At 36.3% G+C, this 23,838-nt stretch overlaps 1 protein-coding gene across 1 annotated transcript in view; it reads right to left on the bottom strand.

Moving 5' to 3' along the window:
• Positions 1–12,789: 12,789 nt before the first annotated feature.
• The window catches only part of LOC120626600 (putative transcription factor SOX-15), a 153,291-nt gene continuing 142,242 nt past the window's right edge, over positions 12,790–23,838 (bottom strand). The window contains exon 4 of the mRNA XM_039894163.1: positions 12,790–15,153. Within this exon, the coding sequence (XP_039750097.1) occupies positions 13,892–15,153 (1,262 nt within the window). The 3' untranslated portion in view covers positions 12,790–13,891. The remainder of the gene's footprint in view (positions 15,154–23,838) is intronic.

Below are 23,838 nucleotides of genomic sequence, written 5' to 3'. Positions count from 1 at the left end.
ACATCTCACATGTCTGTCTGTCACAGAATTTTAATATTCATAATCGACACGTTGCATGCTCATAAATAAATTAGAAATTCATAAAAACCTCAACCGTAGGACCACCCCTAGCTTTTAACTTTATGAAGGCTTATCATGAATAACAAAAATACATAGTCATACTAAAATAGCAATAATTTTAATTCTCATGTGAAATAGAATACATACAAATATCATAAATGCGAAAGTGTGTCTGTTCTTGATAAAATTTGGCACACAAGCTGGTACCTAATCCTCGGTCCTTGAAAATGTTTTTGTTAATGGAAGGTGGAAATGATCGCCATCTACCGATTCCGCACGCCGGGAAATATGGAGTGGGTAAGTGGAACGTGATCCCACTTAAAACTCTGTGTTTCCCTCAATTAACCGCCAGGCGAAAGTAGGGGGTCTCAACCCATAAATGTATTGCGGGACGTCGTCAGCCTAGACGCTGTAGAATATTCCGGAGTAGCGTGCGAGGAATTGAGCACGCCATCTTCTCGACCCTGCTGTTAATTGAATGTCGAAAGTTCAGTTAGTCTACCGGAGCGTCTGGATTATATACTTCCGGACCCTTTCAAAAAAGTTTGTAACTCAAGCACAAATCTTACCTTCGTCAATAAATAGCCTGTAACAGTCTACTTGGACTGAATACCCAAAGGGATGGTTTGCCAAAAATTACCACGCTGGGTAGGATCGGTGATCGCAGCAGATGGTAGTAGTTGCACTGAGGACGCTGCTGCGTTCTCCGTTAAATTCCCTTAGTCGCCTCGTACGACACCCGCGGGAATAGGAGCGGTGGTGACAACTGTATTCAGATCTGCCGCCACCACACGGCATCATACCTTACACTCCAATAAAGATAAGTACCTACACGTCGAATAAGGATTCTTCTCCTTTTATAAAGTTGGTTGAAAGCAATCCATAACTCAAAGTTTATGTAAATGCGTTAGGCTGGTGTGACGGACGGACTCAGACAGGATGTCGTGACGAGGCAGATATGTAAGTTTTTGCCCCGTTGATTAGAATACGGGCTTAGTTTAGATCCGTGATCGTTTCGCGGTTAAAACTCGAGGTTTTCAGCCTTTAGTTAAACTTTTCCGTCTGTCTAGTGGTTAGCATGTTCAAGTGCAATCACGACGTCTTGGGTACGAATCCTGAAAAATTTTAGCGTTTGTTTTTCTGATAAGAAATATACAGTACCTATACCAGCCCAGACTTAGGAATTTGGTGTTATCTATGCACGGAACCAGTTATTATAATAAGTAGGTACCTAAAGTAATACTTTAACCCGTCTTGCCTGCAATCTTGTTTAGTTCATTTGATAGAGTCAACTAGCTGCTTAACTTAACCAAGTACCAAATCCACCTCCATTGCCACGTGCGTTATCGAAGATGTCCTTTTTACCCATATTCGATACCAAAACAATTTATTAACGACCTATTGTTTTGCACGTAAGTTTCCAAAACACCTATGGTGAAAAAAAAAGATTTCAAGATAAGGTAGCGATAACACGACGAGTTGCATTACACGCACCCTAATGCATACCATCGGAGTATTTTACATCAGCCTGTTTATATACATTGACATGAACATGAATAAATAGATCCCCAAACGTCAAGTCTGTCTGTTTGTAGTGATTCTACCACCGGTTCGGAAGGCAGATTCTACCGAGAAGAAGCCGGCAAGAAACTCAGCAGTTGCTCTTTTCCAACATCAACAATTTACATTTTGCATTTTAACATTAATTTTTCTAGCTGAAAGCGGAGCTTCCAAGCAACCTTGTCATTAAAAAATTCATCAATTGTATAGTAACCTCGCTGTAATAAATGTGTTTTAACAAATTCTTTAAACTTGTGCATTGGCAGGTCGAAAATCACCTTAGGAATCATATTATAAAAGCCTATACTCAATAGAACGAAGCTGTACCCCCCTGACGTCTAAAGTTTAGCTAGCCTCGCTGCTCTTATGTGTGTTAGCAGGCTTAGGTAATGCATACCGTCGGTACATTCTCTATAATATAATATATAATATATTGGTAGTTACTTATTTATTTATTTATATTTAGTTACAAGTATTGTTTTATGTATATTTATTTGAGTAATTAAATATTATTTAATGGGTATATGTATATATGCACCACCTACCTATTTTCTGTATTTGGTTTCTTCGCCATTGGTTGCCTGGAAGAAATCGCTATGTGCGATGCGATAAGGCCGCCAAATTGTATATCTTGTCTTGTTGTACTTTACTGTTTTTATGTACTTTTTGTGGTGTGCAATAAAGTATATTAATTCTCTTGAATAGGAGAACTTGTCAAGCATGTCTGGTGGCCGGGGGACATTTTCTCCAGGGAAACTCTATTTCTATATATTACACCGCTGCGCTGTAGTCAAAATACACGCAATGACTTTCTTCACGGTTTAGTGTGGATAAACCTTTGTGTGTCCACAGGTTTTGTGACCGGTTTTTGTATTGAAATTAAAATAATTTGCAACTGTAACAAATAAAAATAATTAGTAGCATATTTACGGATTGTTAAGGCCTTGTGAATGGAATCCAAATCTCGCAATGCAAAGTAAGTATCAGTAATAAATGTATCGGCGCTATCTTCAAAGGCGCATCGTTCTTTGCGCACGCCGCAGCGTCGCGTGCGCATATTATGAAGCCTTGATGCACATTGCCAGATATGCGCACTGAGGCTAAACTTTATTGAATTCGAACGATCAAACGACTGTTGGGCTACCTTTTTTTATCTACATATTAATGCGGGGAACACAAACTTTCTACCCCTTTTTACGAAAATTTCGCATACGAAGGAGTATGAAATTTCCCACACTTGTAGTTTATATAGCGCTTTAGAGATAATAACTAGCTGTTGCTTTCTTCGTCCGCGTTTATAACGGAAGTCGGGACAAACATATTCGTTTATAATGCTAGTAATAGACCAAGAAGTTGGCCGAGAGGTGCAGTAGACAGCGACCCTGCTTTCTGAGTCCGAGGCTGTGTACCAGAACGCTCAATCGCTTGGCAGCACGTCTTCGTACGGTAACTTGACAAGGCCGAAGCTTCCCACCAGGCCAGAGCAGAAAAAAAACTGAAATTTTAAATTCCCAAATTGCGTTCATCGGGTCTCCCACTTACAAGACGGTTTAAACTAAGCCGGGGAGGTGGACAAAAATCTTGTAAGCTGTATAGCAGAAATATGAATAGAGCACCTCATTCCAATGTTTTTGCAAAAGCCTGCTAAAGCCGTAAAACTTCTCTGATACAAACCTTGTATTAACTATTGTACAATGCAATTTTTCAACCGTTTCGAAAATAGCAAGCGGAAGTTTTCGATTCGTATGTATCATTTCTTTTTTCTGTGATAAGTGCACCGATTTCTTAACCGTTCCTTAGCCCTTTATATAAAGTTTTGGCTCATAATCTCTTAAGCACGTTCCATTAAAACTTTCTTAATTATTAAAACTGTTTAAGTGCCTAATAAACTTATTACTGCTTATGTACAGACATTGGGCAGGTTTCCTTAAAATTGCTTTATGTTTGATTACTGCTTATGTTTACTTATGGACAGACATAATTTTTAATACTAGTTTGGTAAATAAGTAAAGTATGCAAAATTAAAGTAAAAATCTAAATATTCTATTAGTTTTTTAAATTATTTGGTTTCATTATTGATGTTAACTACATTCGTTAGCTTAAAACTAAATCAAGGAGGGTACGCCCTGGTCTAAGGAGAAGCCCACAAAAAACGTAGCCGAGTTTTATTTGTTATCACCATCTTTCTTATAGTCAATTACTAATTAGTTTTGAAGTTAGATCAATTTATTCATACCAAAGATTTCGTTTCGTTTATCGAAAATTTGATTATCAAAGCTTTCGCATTGATCTGGCTTCTGTAAGCTTTCGCTAGCTTCTGCTGTACTTACATCCTTACAAGAGTTACCTACTCGAATATTTTATCGTCCCACTATTACCTATAACAAGAAGTCCTGACAACGTCTAATTAATTTATTTTAGTTTAACATATTTACCTTCTGTGTTGTTGAGACCCACATAATTAATCATCTCATAAATGTCCCACTACTGTGTTACTACTACAAGTAGGTTACGTTAAATTATATACCTAATAAGGCCCAAGGAGTGCAGTGTGGTAGGGGCAAATCAGAATACAGTTGTCACCCTCCCTCTTCATCCCGCGGGTATCGTACGAGGCGACTAAGGGAATGTCTCTTTTTCTTCTTCTTCTGTTCCTGGGCCTATCTCCGTACGGCCGGAACCGTCCGTTGTGCGTGTGGCCCTTGGTGCGGCTGCCCGCTAGATCACTCGGGCCAGCCGAGCTAACTCCAGAAGCTTAGCAGGCCGCCCAGGTCGCCGAGTGCTTCAGGGAGTTTGGCTCAGGAGCCAACTCACGTTTGATAACTTGGATCGTCACATGGTCTAAGGATCCTCTGTGTCTTCTCTATATTAAGGTTAGCACAGGAGACTAAAATTATATCCCCCGATTGTACCCCCTGAAAAGGGATATAATTAACGTGTCCACCTTCTAAATCAAGGGAACATGGAATAGGAGAAGTTTACCCCTGTTTATTATTACACATATTATTTGGATATTTATTTATTTATTAATTTAGCAACGCACCCCGTGAAGACATTACAGTTTCCCAATTCGTCTCCCCGGGGCTATTAAAAGAATGTAACAACAAGTAATAATTACAAAAAAATAAATTACATTATAAACATAAAAATAAGCTATATAAAATTAAGAATTAAAGAAAAAAAAACAATAATAATAAAAATAACCAAAAGTTCAATAATAATAAAAAAAAACAAAATATTCAAACATATAATTATTATCTTAAATTATCTAATCTCTAATAACGTTTTAATTTGCTTTTGGAGCTGAAGCGGCGGGGTGTGAAATATGTCCAGTTCCGAAGCGCAGCGCACGAGTCAGTGGGGCGTGCGAAGTCAATTTAGTTCTGCAGCATGGTAAAGCAAACAAATGACGACGACGCGCACTGACATAGCCATCCGGTACATGCAAACCTATCGACCCTAACATAAAGGAGTCACTTGTTTTGCCCTGGACTAGATTGATCAGGCGTACTGGAGCAACGCTACAGTACGCCTCAGTTCCAACCGGTCGTATCCCACATACCAAGAATAAACATACTTGGATATATTGTGGGATATCCAACAAAATACCCAAACTGTTTCCTATAAAGCCACCGTATAAACTTTTTTTGAATTTTCTCTATCATGTGTTGAAGAACGTGGGAATAGGACTTTGGATAATACTATTTTTCACTTTTTACATTTGACATATAATAGGGCAGAGTTTCCCCCTACAACTACTTGATACAGAATGAATGCTTGAGAAGGTAATGCGTCTACTTTTATACGGTTTACGTACAGTTTACAATGTTGACAACAAAACGAACCAATAATAATATTTTACGATATTAGTTTCCGGTAAGTTATTTCACAAAATATATTGTTATTATTCTATTTGGAAAACATTACTTATATACACAAGTATTATTACGAATTATACAAAGCAAAATATAACTATTAAAGCAATTATATATTAATGAATCTTGTAGTGGCGTCACAACATGTTTATGGTGTAGCGTAGGTATCAGCCAGGGGGAGCAACCGCTAACACATGTCAATGTAACTTATTTCATACGGATTCCATATAATAGCATTGCATTCCAGTTTACTGCAAACATAAGCATTATACAGTAGCTTTATAACAGCGACAGATTTAAAATGCTGTGACTGTCGGAGTACAAACCCCAGCGCCCTATAAGTTTTAGCACAGTTATTTTGTACGTGACCTCGGAATGTTAGGTCTTCTGACATATTTACACACAGATCCCTAATCATAGTCACACGAGATATATATGATCCGCCCCGATAATTGATAATTCACCACAATTGGTTCCGAGTAAAAGTAATAATTGCACAATTATTACCATTTAAAAATAGAGAGTTGATTAAGCTGTGAAATAGGATCAATTTTATATCCATTCCCCGGGGAGATAATTGTCTCCTGACCATGCTATTAATTAAGCCCATAGTGCTTATAATTTTTGTATTTTTATGAATTTCGAGACTGCTTTAGGTCCAGAAATATTTTTGAAATCGTTTTCTGTACAAAGCAACCAGAAAATAAAAAAAAGCTATTACTACGGCTAAAGTATCCCGTTCCATATGTTGGTAAGAAACGTAATGGATTAATTGTTATTTATTTGATTAAATTAGTATACCCAAACTAGTAAACATAAAACACAAAACTTATAACAAAAAAAAAATATTCATTTTGTTTCGTACTTGATTTATTTATTTTGCTTGTTTTTAAATTATTACTTTTTAAAAAACTGTGCAGGAAAATGATTGGCGCATTTTTTTAAACTCAATAAAATCTATTTTAAATAGGTATTACGCTTTGTGAATTTTGTAGTTAACGAACAGTTTATGATAGATAAAATATTATGCTGCGAGTATCATCTATTTTTTCTTTTGATGTGAGTTTAGCTTAAAATTTCACTTTTTCTGGCTACACGGGAATCCCACTAACTTGGGATATAAGTGTTAAGCTTTATTTGTGTGCTAGTATACCGTAAACCTCGTCCTTTAAATAGGAACACAATAAAGGTGCTTAGCTGCAAAAATAAGCATGGCGGTATTACTTCCTCGCACGAGCTCTGTCACAAAAACTTTACTACTTCTAGAATGAAATTACTAATCATATCATTAGGAAGAGGTACCGGTATCGATTAGTGTTTTTCCAATCATACCTAAAGGACTGGAACCCTAAAAACGATAACAATAAATAATTGCATCATAAAAGCGTTTCGAATTAAACTGCATCAGCAAAATATTATTTAAAGGGGTTTAACTACTGTACCAAAGGTCCGTTAAGCAAAAAACACACGGGATTTTGATATTGAGCGATAAAAAACCGTCATTACTTCGAAAAAATCGTCAGTATTGTAGATATATTATTATGTTTGTTTCGTTCAAATGTGTGGCTATGTTTATTTCATAAGTTGCGTCTGCAAACGTGAAGTGAAGTCACATTTCTTCGCATTTATTTATGAGTACACACCTTTCCTCTTCACACTTACATATGTAACTTGAAAATGTTTATATTCACATGAATAGCACGGACATGAAATATACAACTATCTACCTACTTAATCATTTAAGGCAACGTAGGATGTAAGTTGCGGCTTTGTAAAGGGGTAGCTACAGTAAATTTAAGTTATACGAACTACTTATCTACTTTGACCGATGATTTGTCGAAGTCATGTCATACTTAGGTAGCGTTCAATTTTAATGTATTGTTCAAATTCTAGACTCCACTATTTTCAAGAAAAATGTAATTGAAATTAGTGATAAACGACTAAGACAGAGAAGAGTTGGAGACGTCGACCCGAGGGTGCCTCCTGCGAGGACTCGGACCTCGGCTCGGTTCGACGTTAATCTGACTGTTGGTGAACTTTTGGACTAATCATTGTTTAGTCCGAACGCCCCCGTGACCGTGGTAAGGACTGGAGTATATCGATAATGCAGTCGTATTTGTATCAAAATACCTACCAATTCCATGTCATGAACATTGGTTATTAATCAAATGTTTAATTATTTACCCACTTTATAAAATTACTGTAACATTAGATTCAATAAAAATTAAAATGGAAATAAATTTATTTCGGTTTATTTTTGGTGGCTTAACAATTTTGTATGTTGTGAATGCATCCGAAAAATAAAAGGAAAGTAGTTCTTTGCCTTGAACTATGACTATGCTAAGCAAAGCAATGCCCTTAGACACGTTTATCTAAGTCGGTATGAGAGACTGTGCTTAGCTGAGTAGTTCTTTACGGAGTTACACTTTCGACTAAAGCAAAGTAAGTACCTAATGACTGTTTTGTAGGCCTAAGGTATTTACTCTTAAATCTAAGGTTTAGCTTTAAGGATTGTTTAAGCCCTGCCAATCAGATTTTAATAAGCGGCAGTAAAGTTCACTATCATTTCTTACATTTTTTAAACTGTGACGTCATAGCATCAGTCACATGACATCAAGCGGAGAGTTTTCGCGGCGTCATTAGTAATTTATTTAGTGTTTTTTTTAATGCTGAAAACTGCAACGAAATAAAGAAATACCTAGATTTAAAATAGCATTATTGTTAATTTGCGGTGATATAAATAGTCAAATACTATACTATACTACTTAGAAAAACCGAGATCGGAAGGGCAATCCATACCGTCGCAGTAGGTTATAGTATTAGTAGTTTGGAGTGACGTGCACTCTAAATCTCTGTCCCATAGCAGCGCGACAATCAATATTAAAGTTCATTGAACTTTTGGGCGTCAACTACCGAAACGAGGCAAATATTCACGGTCACAAACTGCATCGAAGTCCATATCGCACAAAGTGTACAAACCCAAAACATCGTTTTTGCATATTCGGCACGTCACGTCAATACATCAATAAGGGCCGGCGGGGCGGGTCGCGGTCCGGGCCGTAATTACAGGCGGCACGGACCGCGGGCCGAATACCCGTGCCAAACAAATTATTTAGTAATTTTAATCTTATTTGGACATGCGCCAGGGCTGAGGCTTCTAAACTTTGAATATCGATTATTTATTCGATGTTACTAGTCACTTCTTTATTGGTCTATAAGATAGCATGTATGAAAGTTTATTGCGCTGGGAGCACTAAAAAAAAACATTTATTTAAAGTAGGCCTAGTTTATAAGCACTTTGGAAATGTCAAGTCAGGCTGTTTGTTGTGACTCTGCCAACGGTTCGAAAGGCAGATTCTACCGCGATAAGCTGGCAAATCAGCTCTTTACAATATTATTTTATAGTTTATCAATCTTTAGAATTGTAACATTCTTGTAAGAGATGAGACCGGAGTGGCCTGCTTCCAAGCAGCCTAGTCATTAAGGAATTCATAAACCGTCTAGTAACCACGATTGATTAAATGTGTTTCGTGGTTAGGTCTACACCACTGATAAATTTCTTAACGAAAAGGCACTTAAATTATTAGGATAGGTTAGATGTCTCAGTACCAGTCTGGATATAGTAAACAGGCGTTGTATCAACTTCATTTATCAGTGAGTATCTTGAACGGTTACGATGATTCCTAACATGTCATATTAATCGTTAAAGCCCGCCAACCCACATTTCAGACATGTACATATATATTCTCACTGACCCTTAGCAGAGAGGTCTGTAATTACCTTTTATTGCTGTATTGGGGTTAAAACTGATGGTGCGCGATGCGCTGTAGCAACCTATGTTCTTCCTATTTAAGAATAATAGCTAAACTACATAAAAATCATGCAAAACCAAGAAACAGCAAAATAAAAAGAACATAATTTGAAAAAAAACTTTTCAGAACTAAACACAAACGGCTTCTAAGCAACCATCACTGTTTTTGATTAGGCATGTATAAACGCCACTTGCACTTTCGGAACAAAGTAAAACGTAACCCAAAATATATTTATCATACAAATATATTATGGGTTATCACAGGTTCTCTAAACATAATCAATGGTTGCGATCTACCCCGCGAGGAAGTTTGAAAAAAAAACAAGGAAATCGATTTTGCATTCAAATGTCGACTATCGAGTTTGCATAAAGTGGCATCCTTATCTTTGTATTAGTGCTATAAAACCTCTTTTTGTACAATGTATTTGCGAAGTGCGTGTGAGGTTCGGTTCAGGAACGATAATGATTAATATGTTTTGTTACTGTGTAACTAATAATTATGTGCGCGATTTAAATTATTGGCATATTAAGAAATTTGGGATCATTTTATGAATTGATTTTAATGTTTTTTTTTGTCTTATTATGATCATTATTTTGATACTCGTCCTTTTTGATCTTTTTTAATTTATCGATGCGTGCGAATATTTATTATTTTAGAAGTAGACATATTAAACGCAATTTTTATTTTCATGAAGCTAAACCATGCTATTACTTAAAACCTTTGACGACCTCCATAGCGCAGCGGTGAATACTGCGGTTTTTGAAGAAGAAGAAGAAGAAACACTTTATAGCACGTATAACATACAGGAAAAGAAACAGTAAGGAGTATACAGTACACAATGTAGACATGCAAAAGCGGCCTTATTGCTGCAAGCAATCCCTTACAGGCAACCTTTGTAGATAGGCCTTACAGCAAGAGAACGGGATAATGCCAAGAGTGTTGAGTGTGTTATGTACATGAATACCAAAATGTGAAGATACAAATACATATATAATTTAAATAAATATACGTAATATATAAGTATAAAATATACATAATATATTAATATAAAATATACATAATGTATATAAATATATAACAAACAAAATATAAATAAGTAGATTTTAACACACAATTTAAAAGAAAGAATATAAAGAATCTACTACAAATTCCATCACTCAAAGAGAGGTAGTAGTCCTTCAGACGACTCTTAAATATCGGAAGGGAACTACTTCCACGGATTTCAGCAGACAGATTGTTCCAGAGCATAATTGCCTTAAAGGTGAAAGAATTACTGAAGAACTTCGTTTTACAAAATGGGAGTACCAGACGGTTACCAAGAGGAGAGGTTTTAGAGGAGGTCCCGAGTTTAATGTCCCGACAGGTCAGGAATTTAATATGAAAGAGGAGGCCAAGCATTAAACTTAACGTTATGATGCGGCGATAATTAATTTGTGGCTGTGGACAATCCTTTTTCATAAGAGGTAAGGATTTGCACCCGCTACGCTGCTCCAATCCGGGTTAGCGTTTTTGTTGTTATTATCATGATTTGAGTATAGTGATAATAATCGGAAAAGACAGCTGAACGTGCTCTTTCAGGCAATAAATGACATTCATAGATTTGAACTTCAAATTCAAACTTACTCAAGTGAGCTTGCTCACTTCGAAAGCGAACTCACTTAACCTTGATTTGGTATTCTCTAAGCACGCACATGCGAAGCGATGTCAGTCTCGAATTCGAAGCTCGATGGACTAGAGATGTAGCAGTGGATCCTTAATAGGCTGATGATGAAAATGGTTTTTTAAACCGTTAGATAACTAACTTTTGGTTGCAATCGATTTGAATAGTATCTTAAGTATTTATTGCTACGCTATACGAAAGAAAATGAAAACCGAAATAATACTTCACAGGCTTTAGAGGTACATAATGTACTGTCTCTGAGACTTATCTGTGAAAACGAAAACCTCATAGTTTTTTAATACACCACTGCCATAGTTTTACTGAAGTAATCAGATACAGTTCTTACATCGCACGCAAAATTAAAATCGTGTAACACCTGTAACATTATTAGCGTAGCGTAGGTACTTCGCTTGTCAGTCTTTTATCTTCGATAGGGTTGTCATAAGTAAACATTTAGAATGTTTTGAATTCGTTTGTATGGAAAAATAAATATAATAATAAATATGATTCTTTTGATTTAATATTTTTACAGTGTGATCCTTATGAAATATATTTATGCATCCTTCAATATTATTTCGTAAATCTGTTACACGTTGTATATCATTATGTCCAACCTTACTACCTCCTTGTCGCAGCGATATGTTCATATATGTGGTAGGTCTCGGATTCGATCCCCGTCAGGGGCAATTTGGAATTTATGATTGTATTTTCTCCGATCTGGTCTGTTTGAGATGTAGTCTGTTCAACTCGGTGGGGTCGGCCAATGTCGCTTTTGACCATTCCAGCATCTCATTTCCGATTATTTTACTTATTATACTTAAAGTATTAAAGGGTCAGGCGGTTGTGTAAGAAAATAGAATGCAGTTGAAAATTTATAACGTATGCTTTAATGTTTTTAAACAGCTTTTTATTTAAATTGTGTTTGGGGTACATAATTGCTTTACGACTCCCATTGTTTAATTGAGACCAGACCAGTAAAGTGAGCTATTGGTTATTGAAACGCTTATGGAATTTTCGTTTAAATTCAATGCCATTTGAGAAAAAACCAGCAGTCTTCCTCACTCTTAGGTCTAATGATCTATGTACCAAATATATGTTATATACCAAATATATCTGTACCAAATTTATGTACCAATATTATACAAGGCTTGACATAATTGGGGAAATCCGATAGGGTACAATATCCTTTTTAAGGAAATCATATTTACCTTTCTGTAGAATCAATTGTTTGAAGAAACTCTACAAAGTTTTACTAAAACAAATGTGCGGTGTTCAAATAAGCTTTGTTTACGTTTAAGATCAGGTACATATCATCTCCTGCGTTACTCCACTGCTGATCATAATATGCCTTGTAATAATTATGATGTCAAATCGTTGCCGTAAAGGTTGTCAATATTTTTTCTATGGTTTCTAAAATTGGGAGATACGTTTTTGATACTTTTTATTGGTAGTTTCATTGGTAAATGGATGGGCCTTCAATAAACGCCATTGTGTGTTAAAGATCCATGAACAACCTTACACAATCGCCGTAAATGAAAATAATGAACAAAATACGATTCTTTAGAATATAATTTTTATTGTTTCTTATAAATTTTCTTAAAAATAGGAAGAACATAGTTTCGCAGTGCGAGTGTATTTGTAACTAAATCTACGATTGCGTAACAAAATAATTAATATTTCAGCTAAACATTTAGTACAAATTATATTAAAAACTATGAGATATTTTCAATTAAATGTTCTTACAATTTATACAGACACGTACATTATAATATAGACTAACAAATATTCGAAATAAATCTTAAACTATATCTACAGACTTAATGGAAGAGCTATGTTTTTGAATAATTCGAAGATATTATTGTTAGCAAAAATTTACAAAAATAGTTACAAATAAATAATCTTTTACCATTTTACATAGGAAACGACTTTAACTTCTCTCGTATACAAACTTCATAAAATTTCCACTGCAAGTAGTCATAAAAGCGAGCACAATTTAGGAAATGTACCATTATTGTAGCACCATTTGAATATAAATAGTTATATTCGAATTAAATAATATTAAAAAAACATGGTGAAACAAAAATATATGACTGGCGTTTTGCGTCAATCTCAACTATATATAATTTTCTTGCAAAATCGAAATTCTTAAATCGTTTCGTACAAATATTTACTATAACCTATCTGGCGAGGTCTAATATTAAGATTTTGATAGAAAAATTATAAAACGACAATAATTCAAAACGAATATTTAATATTTAAGATAATAAAATAGTTTAAATAATTTGAGAATTTACCCAATACAACTAAGATGGGAAGTCACTAAAATAATGCTAAAAAGGAAAGGTCTTTTATATGATATTTAATTTGTCCTGCTGTAAGTACAATGTTATGCATGCATGGTAAAATTTCTTGATTTAACGACTCCATCTCGCGACTTCGTCTAAATTTTCCAGTTTATAGCTAACTACTAGCCACTATAAAGTATTGGTATATTTTAGATAACCGCGTTACCCGTAAATAAATAACGAATCGAACCTTAAAAAAAAACAAACAGAATTATATAAACTAGATCAACATATGGAATTCAACTGAATTCTTTGATTCATGTTATTTCTCTAAGTAATGTCTTTTAAAAATAATCACAAAATATATTTTTTATATATTTCATACTTGAAATAGTGCGAATCATGTACTATTTTCAGTCAGTGTGAATTGTTTCCTGTTCCATAATAAGTATAACAGATCGGTCAGTTAATAATATGTATTTCATAATAATCATCTTTTTTCATCAACAGTTTTCGATCCTAAGCACTGCTAAGATACATATATTTAAATATTTAACATTTAAATCACTGATCTCAAAAATAACTCTTTGGGCTACATTTGAAAAGAGTACATAACGATCTACATATTATGAATTATTGTCAATTGCTATAACAGGTCTGCCTGACGCCCGCGAGGATGACACTGAATTCATCATCAGACCGAGCGTCAGTTGTTCCAGCTGGGGGTGGTATATAAGGACCGGGCGGAGTTCCTGCGATGACTGAAGCGTAAGGAGATGGGTACATCCTTTCTGAACAGTATTCTGGAGCTGGAGTCGGCTCGCTACAGTATGACTGCCGATATTGCTGCTGCTGCTGTTGCTGCTGCTGCTGCTGCTGCTCGTATCTGTAATGCTCCATTGTTCCTTCTGCTCCATAATCTAAATACTTATCAAACTCTCTCGCATCTACATCTGACTCCGGAGAACCTGTTCGGATCTCCGATCGAGGATTCATTATATTTTGTTCTGCTTCTTGAGGCTGATTGGGTGGTTCTTCAGCAAAGTAAGTACCACCAGAATTATATTCTTCGTATTCAGTTTTCGGTTGGTCAGGATAGTGAGACACGTAAGTGTCCTCTGTCTTATACATCTGATGTTCATATTGCTCGTATGGGTGATACTGTATGCTGTATTCTGCACTTAGCGGCCCGCTTGGTGCGGATGAAACTCTGGGCACAGAGGACCCTAATGTCTGCTGGTCTTGGGAGGTTGCGACTGGTGGAAAGAATGTGCCTGTTACCAATGGAGACTGCTCCGCTAACGTCCTCTGTGTACACATGACGTACATTCCATTGGCCATCCCCATAGCGGCGACCGGTGCAGGCGAGTATGAACCAGGCGTGCGGAAAGATTTGTAAGTGTAGGAATCCGACATGGACGACGCGTTTATCGCTCGACGCCTTTCTTCGTACTGGAAGTTCTCTTTCTCGTTCTCGACTGGTGATGCGTCCGGGGTAGGTAGAGGGGGTTCAGCTGGAGCACTTCTCCTTCCTTGCGGTTCAGGAGACCTCGCAGGCGAAGATTCAGGAGTTTGCACGTGGCCGTTGAATTGGTTTGTCTGAAATGAGTCTGAAGCTAGAGGTGATGTTCGATAGGGAGAGAAACCAGCTCCTGGGTTGTGGGAGAAGCGCGTGTCTGGGGAGTCTGTTGCGTTTGCGTATGGAGAACCCAACGTGGCGGAGGCGGAAGGTGGGGCGCTGGATGGAGTAGCCGGTTGGTTTGGTCTTGTCTTGTTCTGTTTTCGTCGTCTTGGCCGGTACTTGTAGTTTGGATGCTCGGTCATATGAATGACGCGTAGTCTCTCCGCTTCCTCCACAAACGGCCGTCGATCTTGAGGGGTCAACGAACGCCATTTTTTACCTGGAAAAATAGAAACGGATATTGAATCTACTGATTGGAATTCTTATTACGTAGTTGCTGGGAGGTCTGTATTAGTCTTTACACGAGTACATTGTACAGCAACCCCAACTTGATATTAACTTTATCAAGCATTTTATATGATACTTGTTTGTTGCACGACTTTATAGATTCGTACACCTGTTTCGACGCAAAAACAATATTACTGTTCGTTAATGTCGCTGGAACCCCGTAATCGGTAATAGCGTTAGGTATCAAACATTCCTTGGATTCCTTGAATGCGAAATGGACAGCAACTGTCACAAAGTCAGGCTAAATAATCACGATAGTGTTTTATCAAATAACTATAAAACACCTACCGTGAGTGTCTCATAAATAACCTTACACTCGGTCCCCAACAATGACACTATTGTCAAAGGACTTTAAGCTCTATTATTCTTCTTGTAAAGTGTTATTTTCTTAGTGATAAAAAGTGTAAGGTTGGTGGAAGTATTATCGGGAGCTTGAACAATCTTTAAGGATATTTATCAATGAGACGCGACTTGCTACTGGCATATAATTTTAGAGAGGCGCTGTGTCGATAATAGTCGATGGCTCGATAACTTGCTTAATGTTTACGATTAAGTGTGTGGTGTTGGAATTTGAATAAATTACTATAAATTCTCTTCATTATTCATTGTTTGCAAAAACATTCGTGTGCTTTATAGAGTACTACTTTGTAAAAGGAAATTCAATACGGAAACTTTAATCAAGCGTTTATGTCTTTAAGAAAAAAATTGTAGTACCGAATTCATGTAAAAAACCTTTTTTTTTTTAATTTCCAAGTGAAATGTTAAAAATAAAATAAACTAAAAATCTTCAGCTAAGCGAGCGAGGTATCTTTTATGTTTTACGAAAATAATTAGAGCAACTTTATAGCAGCTATTTCACTACGTAAACAGAGTACAAATGTATTATATATTTTTTACGAATTCTTCAAGAAAACACAAAAAAGCGGGCAGGTAAGCCGAACCTGTTTGACTGATGTCAAATGTCAAGTTGACAAATGACGGGAAAGGGCTTCCTGTAGTGCTGATCCATTAGCGTACGCCGGATTATCGATGCTTCGGTTATCGATAATGGTTGAATATTAAAATGATTTATTGAATGGTTAATAGTAGTTATCTGTTTCATTTACTTAGTAGACTATTGAGAAATTTATAATAATTTAAGACCGAGTTAAGGTTTTTTCTGCTTTTAGTGAATAACTACTACTCGTTTCTAAATATTTCTTTGTTAAATCATATAGGTGGGAATGTAGATTTTTAGCATGAACTGAACATTGCAAAGATGAATTATAAAGCCTTTAACTAACCATTATGATAATTTTTTTTAGTTTCGAGAGGCTTCGTAATTATTTAATCCTAATACCTTCGTCAGAGCCCTTATTTCTCATGTGATTTTAATCGACACCCTTCCTATTATATCCCACTGCTGGGTACAGGTTTCCTCTTTAATAGGAGAGATGGTATAGGCCATATTTGGGTTGGCTTATTCTAAGTTTTCTTATTCTTCTTAGTCGTTACAGTCTTGACAGACTGGTCATGTTCGTCATCTGGGTGTTGGCTCACTTTAAAATCCGTCGCCACTCTTGCCTAAGAGTTGTTGTAATTGTGATTCTAACTATTATCAAATTATAATTTTATCGAATTGAGACGACACGTATTTATCTCATAGAAGAGCAGTGGTGTGCACTGAGTACAAGAAGAAAAGCACTGCCTACCCTTTTTTTTGGCGTGGTGGAAAAGCTGTATTGGTAACTACGGGCAGAACGGAGATAAGCACTGCCTGCCCTAAAATTTTTCTATGTCTCATAAAGGAGAAGAATTTTTCCATTTCGTGCCATCTCCCTTCTTTATGCGTACCCTGGTCAAAAACACTGTGCACGCACCTGTAGAATAAATATGTTAATAGAGCACATTGCTCTAATGCGGGTTGGCTTTCTTTAACTTTTATTATCACATTAAGTGACAGTAAATAAAACCGACGGATAAATTTACTCTCTTATGTACACGTTTTTAACTCATGCCAAAATCTCATAGTAGAATGGGTTATGGAGCATAGACGACCATTTTGCTCTCATGAAGACTGGCTCCTATCAACGATTATTAAGTGACAATAAACGAAACCGACGGCTTAATTTACTCTCCGAGGTACACGTATTTAACTCATGATAAACTGTTATGTCCTTAACGGTTTGCCAATTTAGACCAGCTTGGTAACTGGTTTTCATCGAGGCGGATGATCCCTGAGTCTCTGAGTCACGGGGTATCCAGCCCCACACAAAATTGGTACTGAGAATCTTTTGTTACACGTTTTATTTACTCTGAAAATCAAAGCCAACAACTAGAGTGGAGATTCTAGTTCTGGTGGAACTAGAATCGGCCTTGGGTAATTGGTAGACATCTTACCGACAAAGATGTGGCACCAAGTTATTTACGTTCCGGTACGATGTCGCGTAGAAACCGATTAGGGCTACAGGTTTAATATAAATGCGATACCCCTATCAGGTTAGCCCGCTACCATCTTAGACTGCATCATCACTCACCACAGATTGCAGTCGAGGGATAGCTAATAATGGAATAAAACAACCAATGAGACAGTAGGTACATAACCTATAATAAGTAGTATCAAAGTATTATATAAACCAATGAAACAGTATTAATTTAATAAATTGAAAAAAGGCATATAAAAACTTTTTATATGCCTTTTTTTCAGTGTAAATAAAATTTATAAAATTGATCGAAGTGTAGGTAAAATCACTAATAAAAAATTATAAAAATGAGACATTAGTTTACCGCCTTTGATCTGGTCTTAAATTCCGGCAGCGTTATTTCATTTTATTGGGACAAAGAAATGAACCGTACTGGCCACACATTAAACGGACTTATTGCTGTTTTTTTAATATTTATAATGGACCAATCAGCAAAGAGCAAGGAGCACGTCCTACCATCAATTTGAGGCGTAGGTCTCATGTGCCTGTATTTTTTTTTTCTATCGGATTTGCTTCATCATCATCATCAACCCATTCCTGCGGGCTACTACAGGGCACGCGTCTCTTCTCAGAATGAGAATGGTTTAGGTCGTGGTGTCTACCACACTAACCTAATATAGATCGGTAGACACGCGACCTAGAGACGAGACTTTATTAAGACCTCATGTAACCCTATGACCTAACAGGTAAGCATGTTTACTTACGATGCTTAAAACGCACATAACTCCGAAAAGTTAAAGGTGCGAGCCGGGATCGAACTGAGTCCCTCTGACAGCTGACCCGAAGCCTTAACCACTAGGGTATCACAGCTTCCTTACTCTGTGCTAATATGGTAATAAACATTTTTTTTTATTCCACTACAAGTTAGACCTTGACTGCAATCTTATCTGATGATAAGTGATGATGTAGTCTAAGATGGTAGCGGGCTTACCAGTTAGGGATTATGCCAGGTATATTAAAACCATAAGTACCACTAATCGGTCACTAAATTCGCTTAGTGTCACGTCGTTGTCGGTAGGGTAACCAGCCACGGCCGAAGCCTCTCTACCGACCAGACAATGGATATATCGGAAATAATAAATTCCCGAATTGCCCCTGCTGGGAATCGAACCCGGAACCTCCAGCAAACTAAAGCGCTCACCGCTGTGACAGGGAGGTCGTCAACATGCAAATATTAGTGGGATGGTATGTGGCCGGACCACCAGTAGCGTTTGAAACCCGATGCGCTGTTATCAGTTATATTGAGTGTCGTTGATAAAGCGGACGCGTGCGCATCGGAGGCTAGCAACGCGAGTCATATTAATAGCCTGGCCGCTACCACGCGTGAAAGGAAAGCCTTTTTATTCATTTACTTTATACTTAAATATATCACTAGCGGTCCCTCGCGACTTCGTCCGCTTATAAGTCAACCTTAAAATAGGACATATGTTGTCACTGACCTTTTTTTGAACTTTTAAAGGGGAAAAACTTTGTCATACATGATTTTTGCGAAACTTTAACCATTTACGCAGCGCACGCAGCGGAAAATCTCAAAAGTACAATAAACTCCGATTTTGAAACTTTCTTCTTTGGTGCTTTGCTCCTATTTATCTTAGCGTTATGATATATAGCATATAGCCTTCCTCGATAAATCGGCTATCCAACAGTGAAAACATTGTTTAAATCGGATTCCTGAGATCATCGCGTTCAAGTAAACAAACAAACAAACTCTTCAGCTTTATATAGTAGTATAAGGTTCTATAAGCGGTATTAGCCTAGTGGTTAAGAGTTTGGTCTCTTTATCGGCGAACTGAGTTTGATCCCCGGCATCTTATGGGATCTCAGACTTATCGGAGTTATTCAAGCGATATCATGACTTAAAGGTGAAAAGAACATTGTGAAGAAACTTGCATGCCCTATATTTATCAATAGTATTATTGTATTTGTGTAGGCTGATTTATGTATTAGTATGTAGATATTTGTATGTATGTACTAAATAGTGTACCTCTCCATGCTGCTCAAAATGGGCATAATTGATGACCCTACATGTAGGGCCTGCAACGAGGACGTCGAGTCCATGGAGCATTTGCTTTGTGAATGCGACGGATTGGCTAGAAAGCGGTTGGACCTCTTGGGAGTAGCCTATCCACAACCAGAGGATTACTGTGCCTCCCACCTAAAAGCTTCAATCAAACTCTTAGAGTGGATATTTGAAGCTATTTAGGGTGAGTGTGAGGTGAGCTATTCAAGGACGTGGCGAGCACAAAAGATCCTGGAGGGTCGAAGTGCATCCGCTGAAGCGGGCCTCATTACAAGATAGAGATAGAGATAGAAATCGTGTACCCCACCAATTCGTTTTTCTTTTTAGTTTTTCTAATCCTAAGGTTGCCTGGCAGATATCGCTACTTAGCGATAGGGCCGCCTTTTGTATCCTGCTTCATTCTTCATGTGTTTGTTCTTTTTTGTCTCGTTTTTCAGTCTGAAGGCCACGTTGTTATTACAGGTAAATACATGAGGTTTAACACCTACGCCCTAGGATAATGGGAACAGGACGACAGATTTAGGACGGATAAGTGAGTTTAAATGTTTATCGGCCCTTCAAGTATTACTATAAAAACAAAAACAAAAAATAGAAACGATTTAAAACATAAATCCATAAACCTTATCTTTGATATTATATTTGCCTTTATTATTGCAATGGTCTTTTCTAAACATATTTCTGAAAGCCTCTAAGATATTTCGTAGAATATCTCAAAAAAAGTCAACTGATACTGTTTGGTAATAAATGACGTCATTAGGTGGGTCAAAATTCCAAATTTAAAATAGTTTTTGGTTTCCCCCAAATGACACAAATCCGTCAAAGTGACATCTTTGTCATGGCCGTTTTTGTAAAGAATTACCGATTTCTATCAGTCATGGGTGGTATATGAGTTTGTAGAAGTATAAATAGATATAAGATGTGCCCTTGGCCTTTTCGAAGGGTAATTTTTGCGTGTACTGTTTCTCAATTTTTCTACTAGGTTAATGTTATTAATAACATTAAAACAAAAACAACAGAAAACAACATAATAAAAAATTCTGACCGTTTTAAACACTAACCGTCGAAACATCATAATATTTCATCTCGAAATCGGCCATCAGTAATTTTACTTGAAAATGGCACGAAATGTTATTTTTAATTTTGATATAATATAATTATCAAAATGGAATAAAATTTAATTACTATTATTTAATAATTTACTTACATTAGCTTCTATAGGCTTAGTATAAATAATTAGGTTAGCTGCTATAGTCTAGTCGGCTTAGTCTATATGTTTATTTACAATAAAACAGAAGTCAGTAAAAAGGTACTGTACCCTAATGATAAGGCGTAATGATTCCGATCAATCAGGCGTGTTATGACGCACGGTGGTCCGGACGTATCATTAATTAGATTATGTCATTAACATATACACAGTTTTGATCGTTCTACAAGAGGATTACATTTAACTTGTAATTGTATCGACTTACTGACTTTATTAATAATACAGATTCAAATTGAGCTCAGACCTTGATAAAAGTTAAGCAACTTTTAAAATCAAATAAAAAAGAAATTAAAATATAGATGAACCGAGAACATTCTTCAAACAAAATATCAAAAATCGAACGGTGGTGTTACAAAGTGCCGCTAGATGGCAGTCTCGATTTTTTGCCGCAACGGATGTCCAACAGCACGCGCTGCATTCTAAATTCGAAATTTCTGCCATTCCACTCTATCTGGAACGGTGTATATAGCCGTCTCACTCTGGCAACATTTTTTTGCATTTCGATTCAGAGTGCGTGGTCATTTTTGTCGTTTTTTACGGCTGCTTTTCTTTTAGTATTGCGGTGGCAGTTGGCTTTGTTTTATTTGCGCTTATAAAACGTTCGCAATAAACTATCCCGGCGCAGGTTATTAATCTATGGTTACTTTGAATACGTTTTAGTTTATATTTAAACCTGCTTTAAGCATTAAGTAAATGTTTAAATTAAACTGAATAACGTGGATTAGGTAGTGCCTCGTTGGCTTCAGTGGTTACTATATTCGACGACAGATCGAAGGTTCTATATTTGATTCTAGGATTGGGCTTAAATTTGATTCGTTTTAATTTCTATTCTTGCCGCAATATAAGATATTTTGTGTTTGTATTATCATATTTTTAATTTTTCGTATGGTTTTAAGGTTATTTAAAAAACCGAAAAAATTTTTTTTCGGTCAAGAATCAGTTTACGAGTTCCCTAAATATTAAATTATTAGGCATTTGATTTAAGCGTTTTCTAGGTTAAATGAAAACAGCACATCAGTCTATTTTCCTTCGCTAGATTAAAAGATCGACAAGTCGCAGATGTTAATCTTCCAAAATGAATATTTAAGAAAATCTAACTATACCTTATTCGAATTGTTAAATAGGTTTCGAAGCTACGCGATGCAAAATACCAATAAGGATACAAAATTAATAATTCAAAAGGATACTACGAAACATCAAGATTTATATTCCTATTTCCTTTTCCTTCACCATAAATTTGATGACGCCACTTTCTTTACACGCACTTAGGAATCTTTCTACAAGCACTAAAATATTATTAGAAGCAGAGCTCCATCACCTCCCAGTAGTGCCAACATTTTAAGCTTACATTCTATACCATAAACGACTCATTCTTTATTTTTTATCTGTGGATTCCGCGAAGTGGTCAGCGAAATAAAATTGCCAAGCTGCCGAAATCCATAAAGAAAGGTTTATTCGGCGACTTATGTTGGCGGAAACGAAAATGTAGCCTTTGGTTTGCGGTACAATTGATAAACGACAATCAGGGGATTATATTATACGTTTTAAAAGTGGCATACAAAATTAAAGAAGTGAAGAGTCATGTGTTTGAATTTTAAAGCGAATCCCTCACGAACTATAGAATTAAATAAATATTTATTAGTTACATATAACCCGTTTTGGGTGTGTGTTGGGTTTCAGGTTAGTATTTTTATTTATTATTAGGAATGCTCAGTGAAAAAAAAACTATTTTCTTTAGTGTAACTTTAGTTATACACAATTACTTTTTGAGCATATAAAAACATATTGTAATATAACTACTGAAAGTTATATTGTTTCAGACTCATAATATGTTGACATACAAATACGTTTATGCTAAAATGTACGCAACAAATTGCATTACACTGCCATAAGGAATCATGGCCCAGAGGATTTCAGATACATCAATGACTACGGAAAGTTAAAATCGATGTGAAATGATTATTTACGCTCGTGTTTCTATAAAACATCATAAACAAAATAAGATTTAAAATTCAGCTCAAAATGAAATACACATCATCATCATTATCATCATATCAATCGATGCCCACTGCTGGACGAAGGTCTTTTTCCAGAGTTCAAAATTACACCGGTTTTGTACCGCTTATGTTGAGCGGCTCCCTGTGTCCATCACGTTGGGGGTCGACCAACGCTGCGTTTACCGGTGCGAGGTCGCTATTCTAGTACATCGGGACCCCCCCTATGAAATACACAATTTCAACAATACATTTTAACCGGTTAAAGCATTTATTTACTTGGCAAATGGGTATATATTAATGGCGAATTGGCATGCTTAATCTATACGACTCTTGGTAGCTCCTTGACAGATATGCTAACGTCGTTCTGACGTTTGTTTACATCAAAACTTCCACTCACGCGCAACTCTTGTGCCTTGCACCATTCACTAAACGTACATATCTTCGACAAGTAATAAACTTTACTAGCACAGTAAATTCTATGCCTCCAGCTTGCATTGTGACTATGACTAGTCAGGCTAACGCTGCACCGCCCTAGGCGTACAGACAGACTATAATCTTATGTACAATTTATTTTATGTACTAAATACGAGGAGCGAAAGAATGAATGCGAACGCTAAATTATGTATTGTAGCTACGCCGTGATTGCATTTTTATTTTGTTTTCTTCGCGAGAAATTTGCTGTAAGAAAGTTTAGTAGGCTTTTGTAAAATTTATAGGCTTGTAGTTTTTATTTATATTATAAACTAAAAGCCTATAAATAAAGCTTAGTGTTGGTGTTTTATTTAAATAATAACAATGTCAACGATAATAGGCCATCGCTTTTCTCTACGGTAAGAAGGTCCTTACGTGAACTTTACTTTTTTTCATAATATAT

This window comes from Pararge aegeria, chromosome 1 (genome assembly GCF_905163445.1).
Source record: "Pararge aegeria chromosome 1, ilParAegt1.1, whole genome shotgun sequence".
In the NCBI taxonomy this organism is placed as follows: Eukaryota; Metazoa; Arthropoda; class Insecta; order Lepidoptera; family Nymphalidae; genus Pararge; species Pararge aegeria.
Note: the sequence above shows the minus strand (reverse complement) of the source record. Positions and strands in the feature narration are given on the sequence as shown.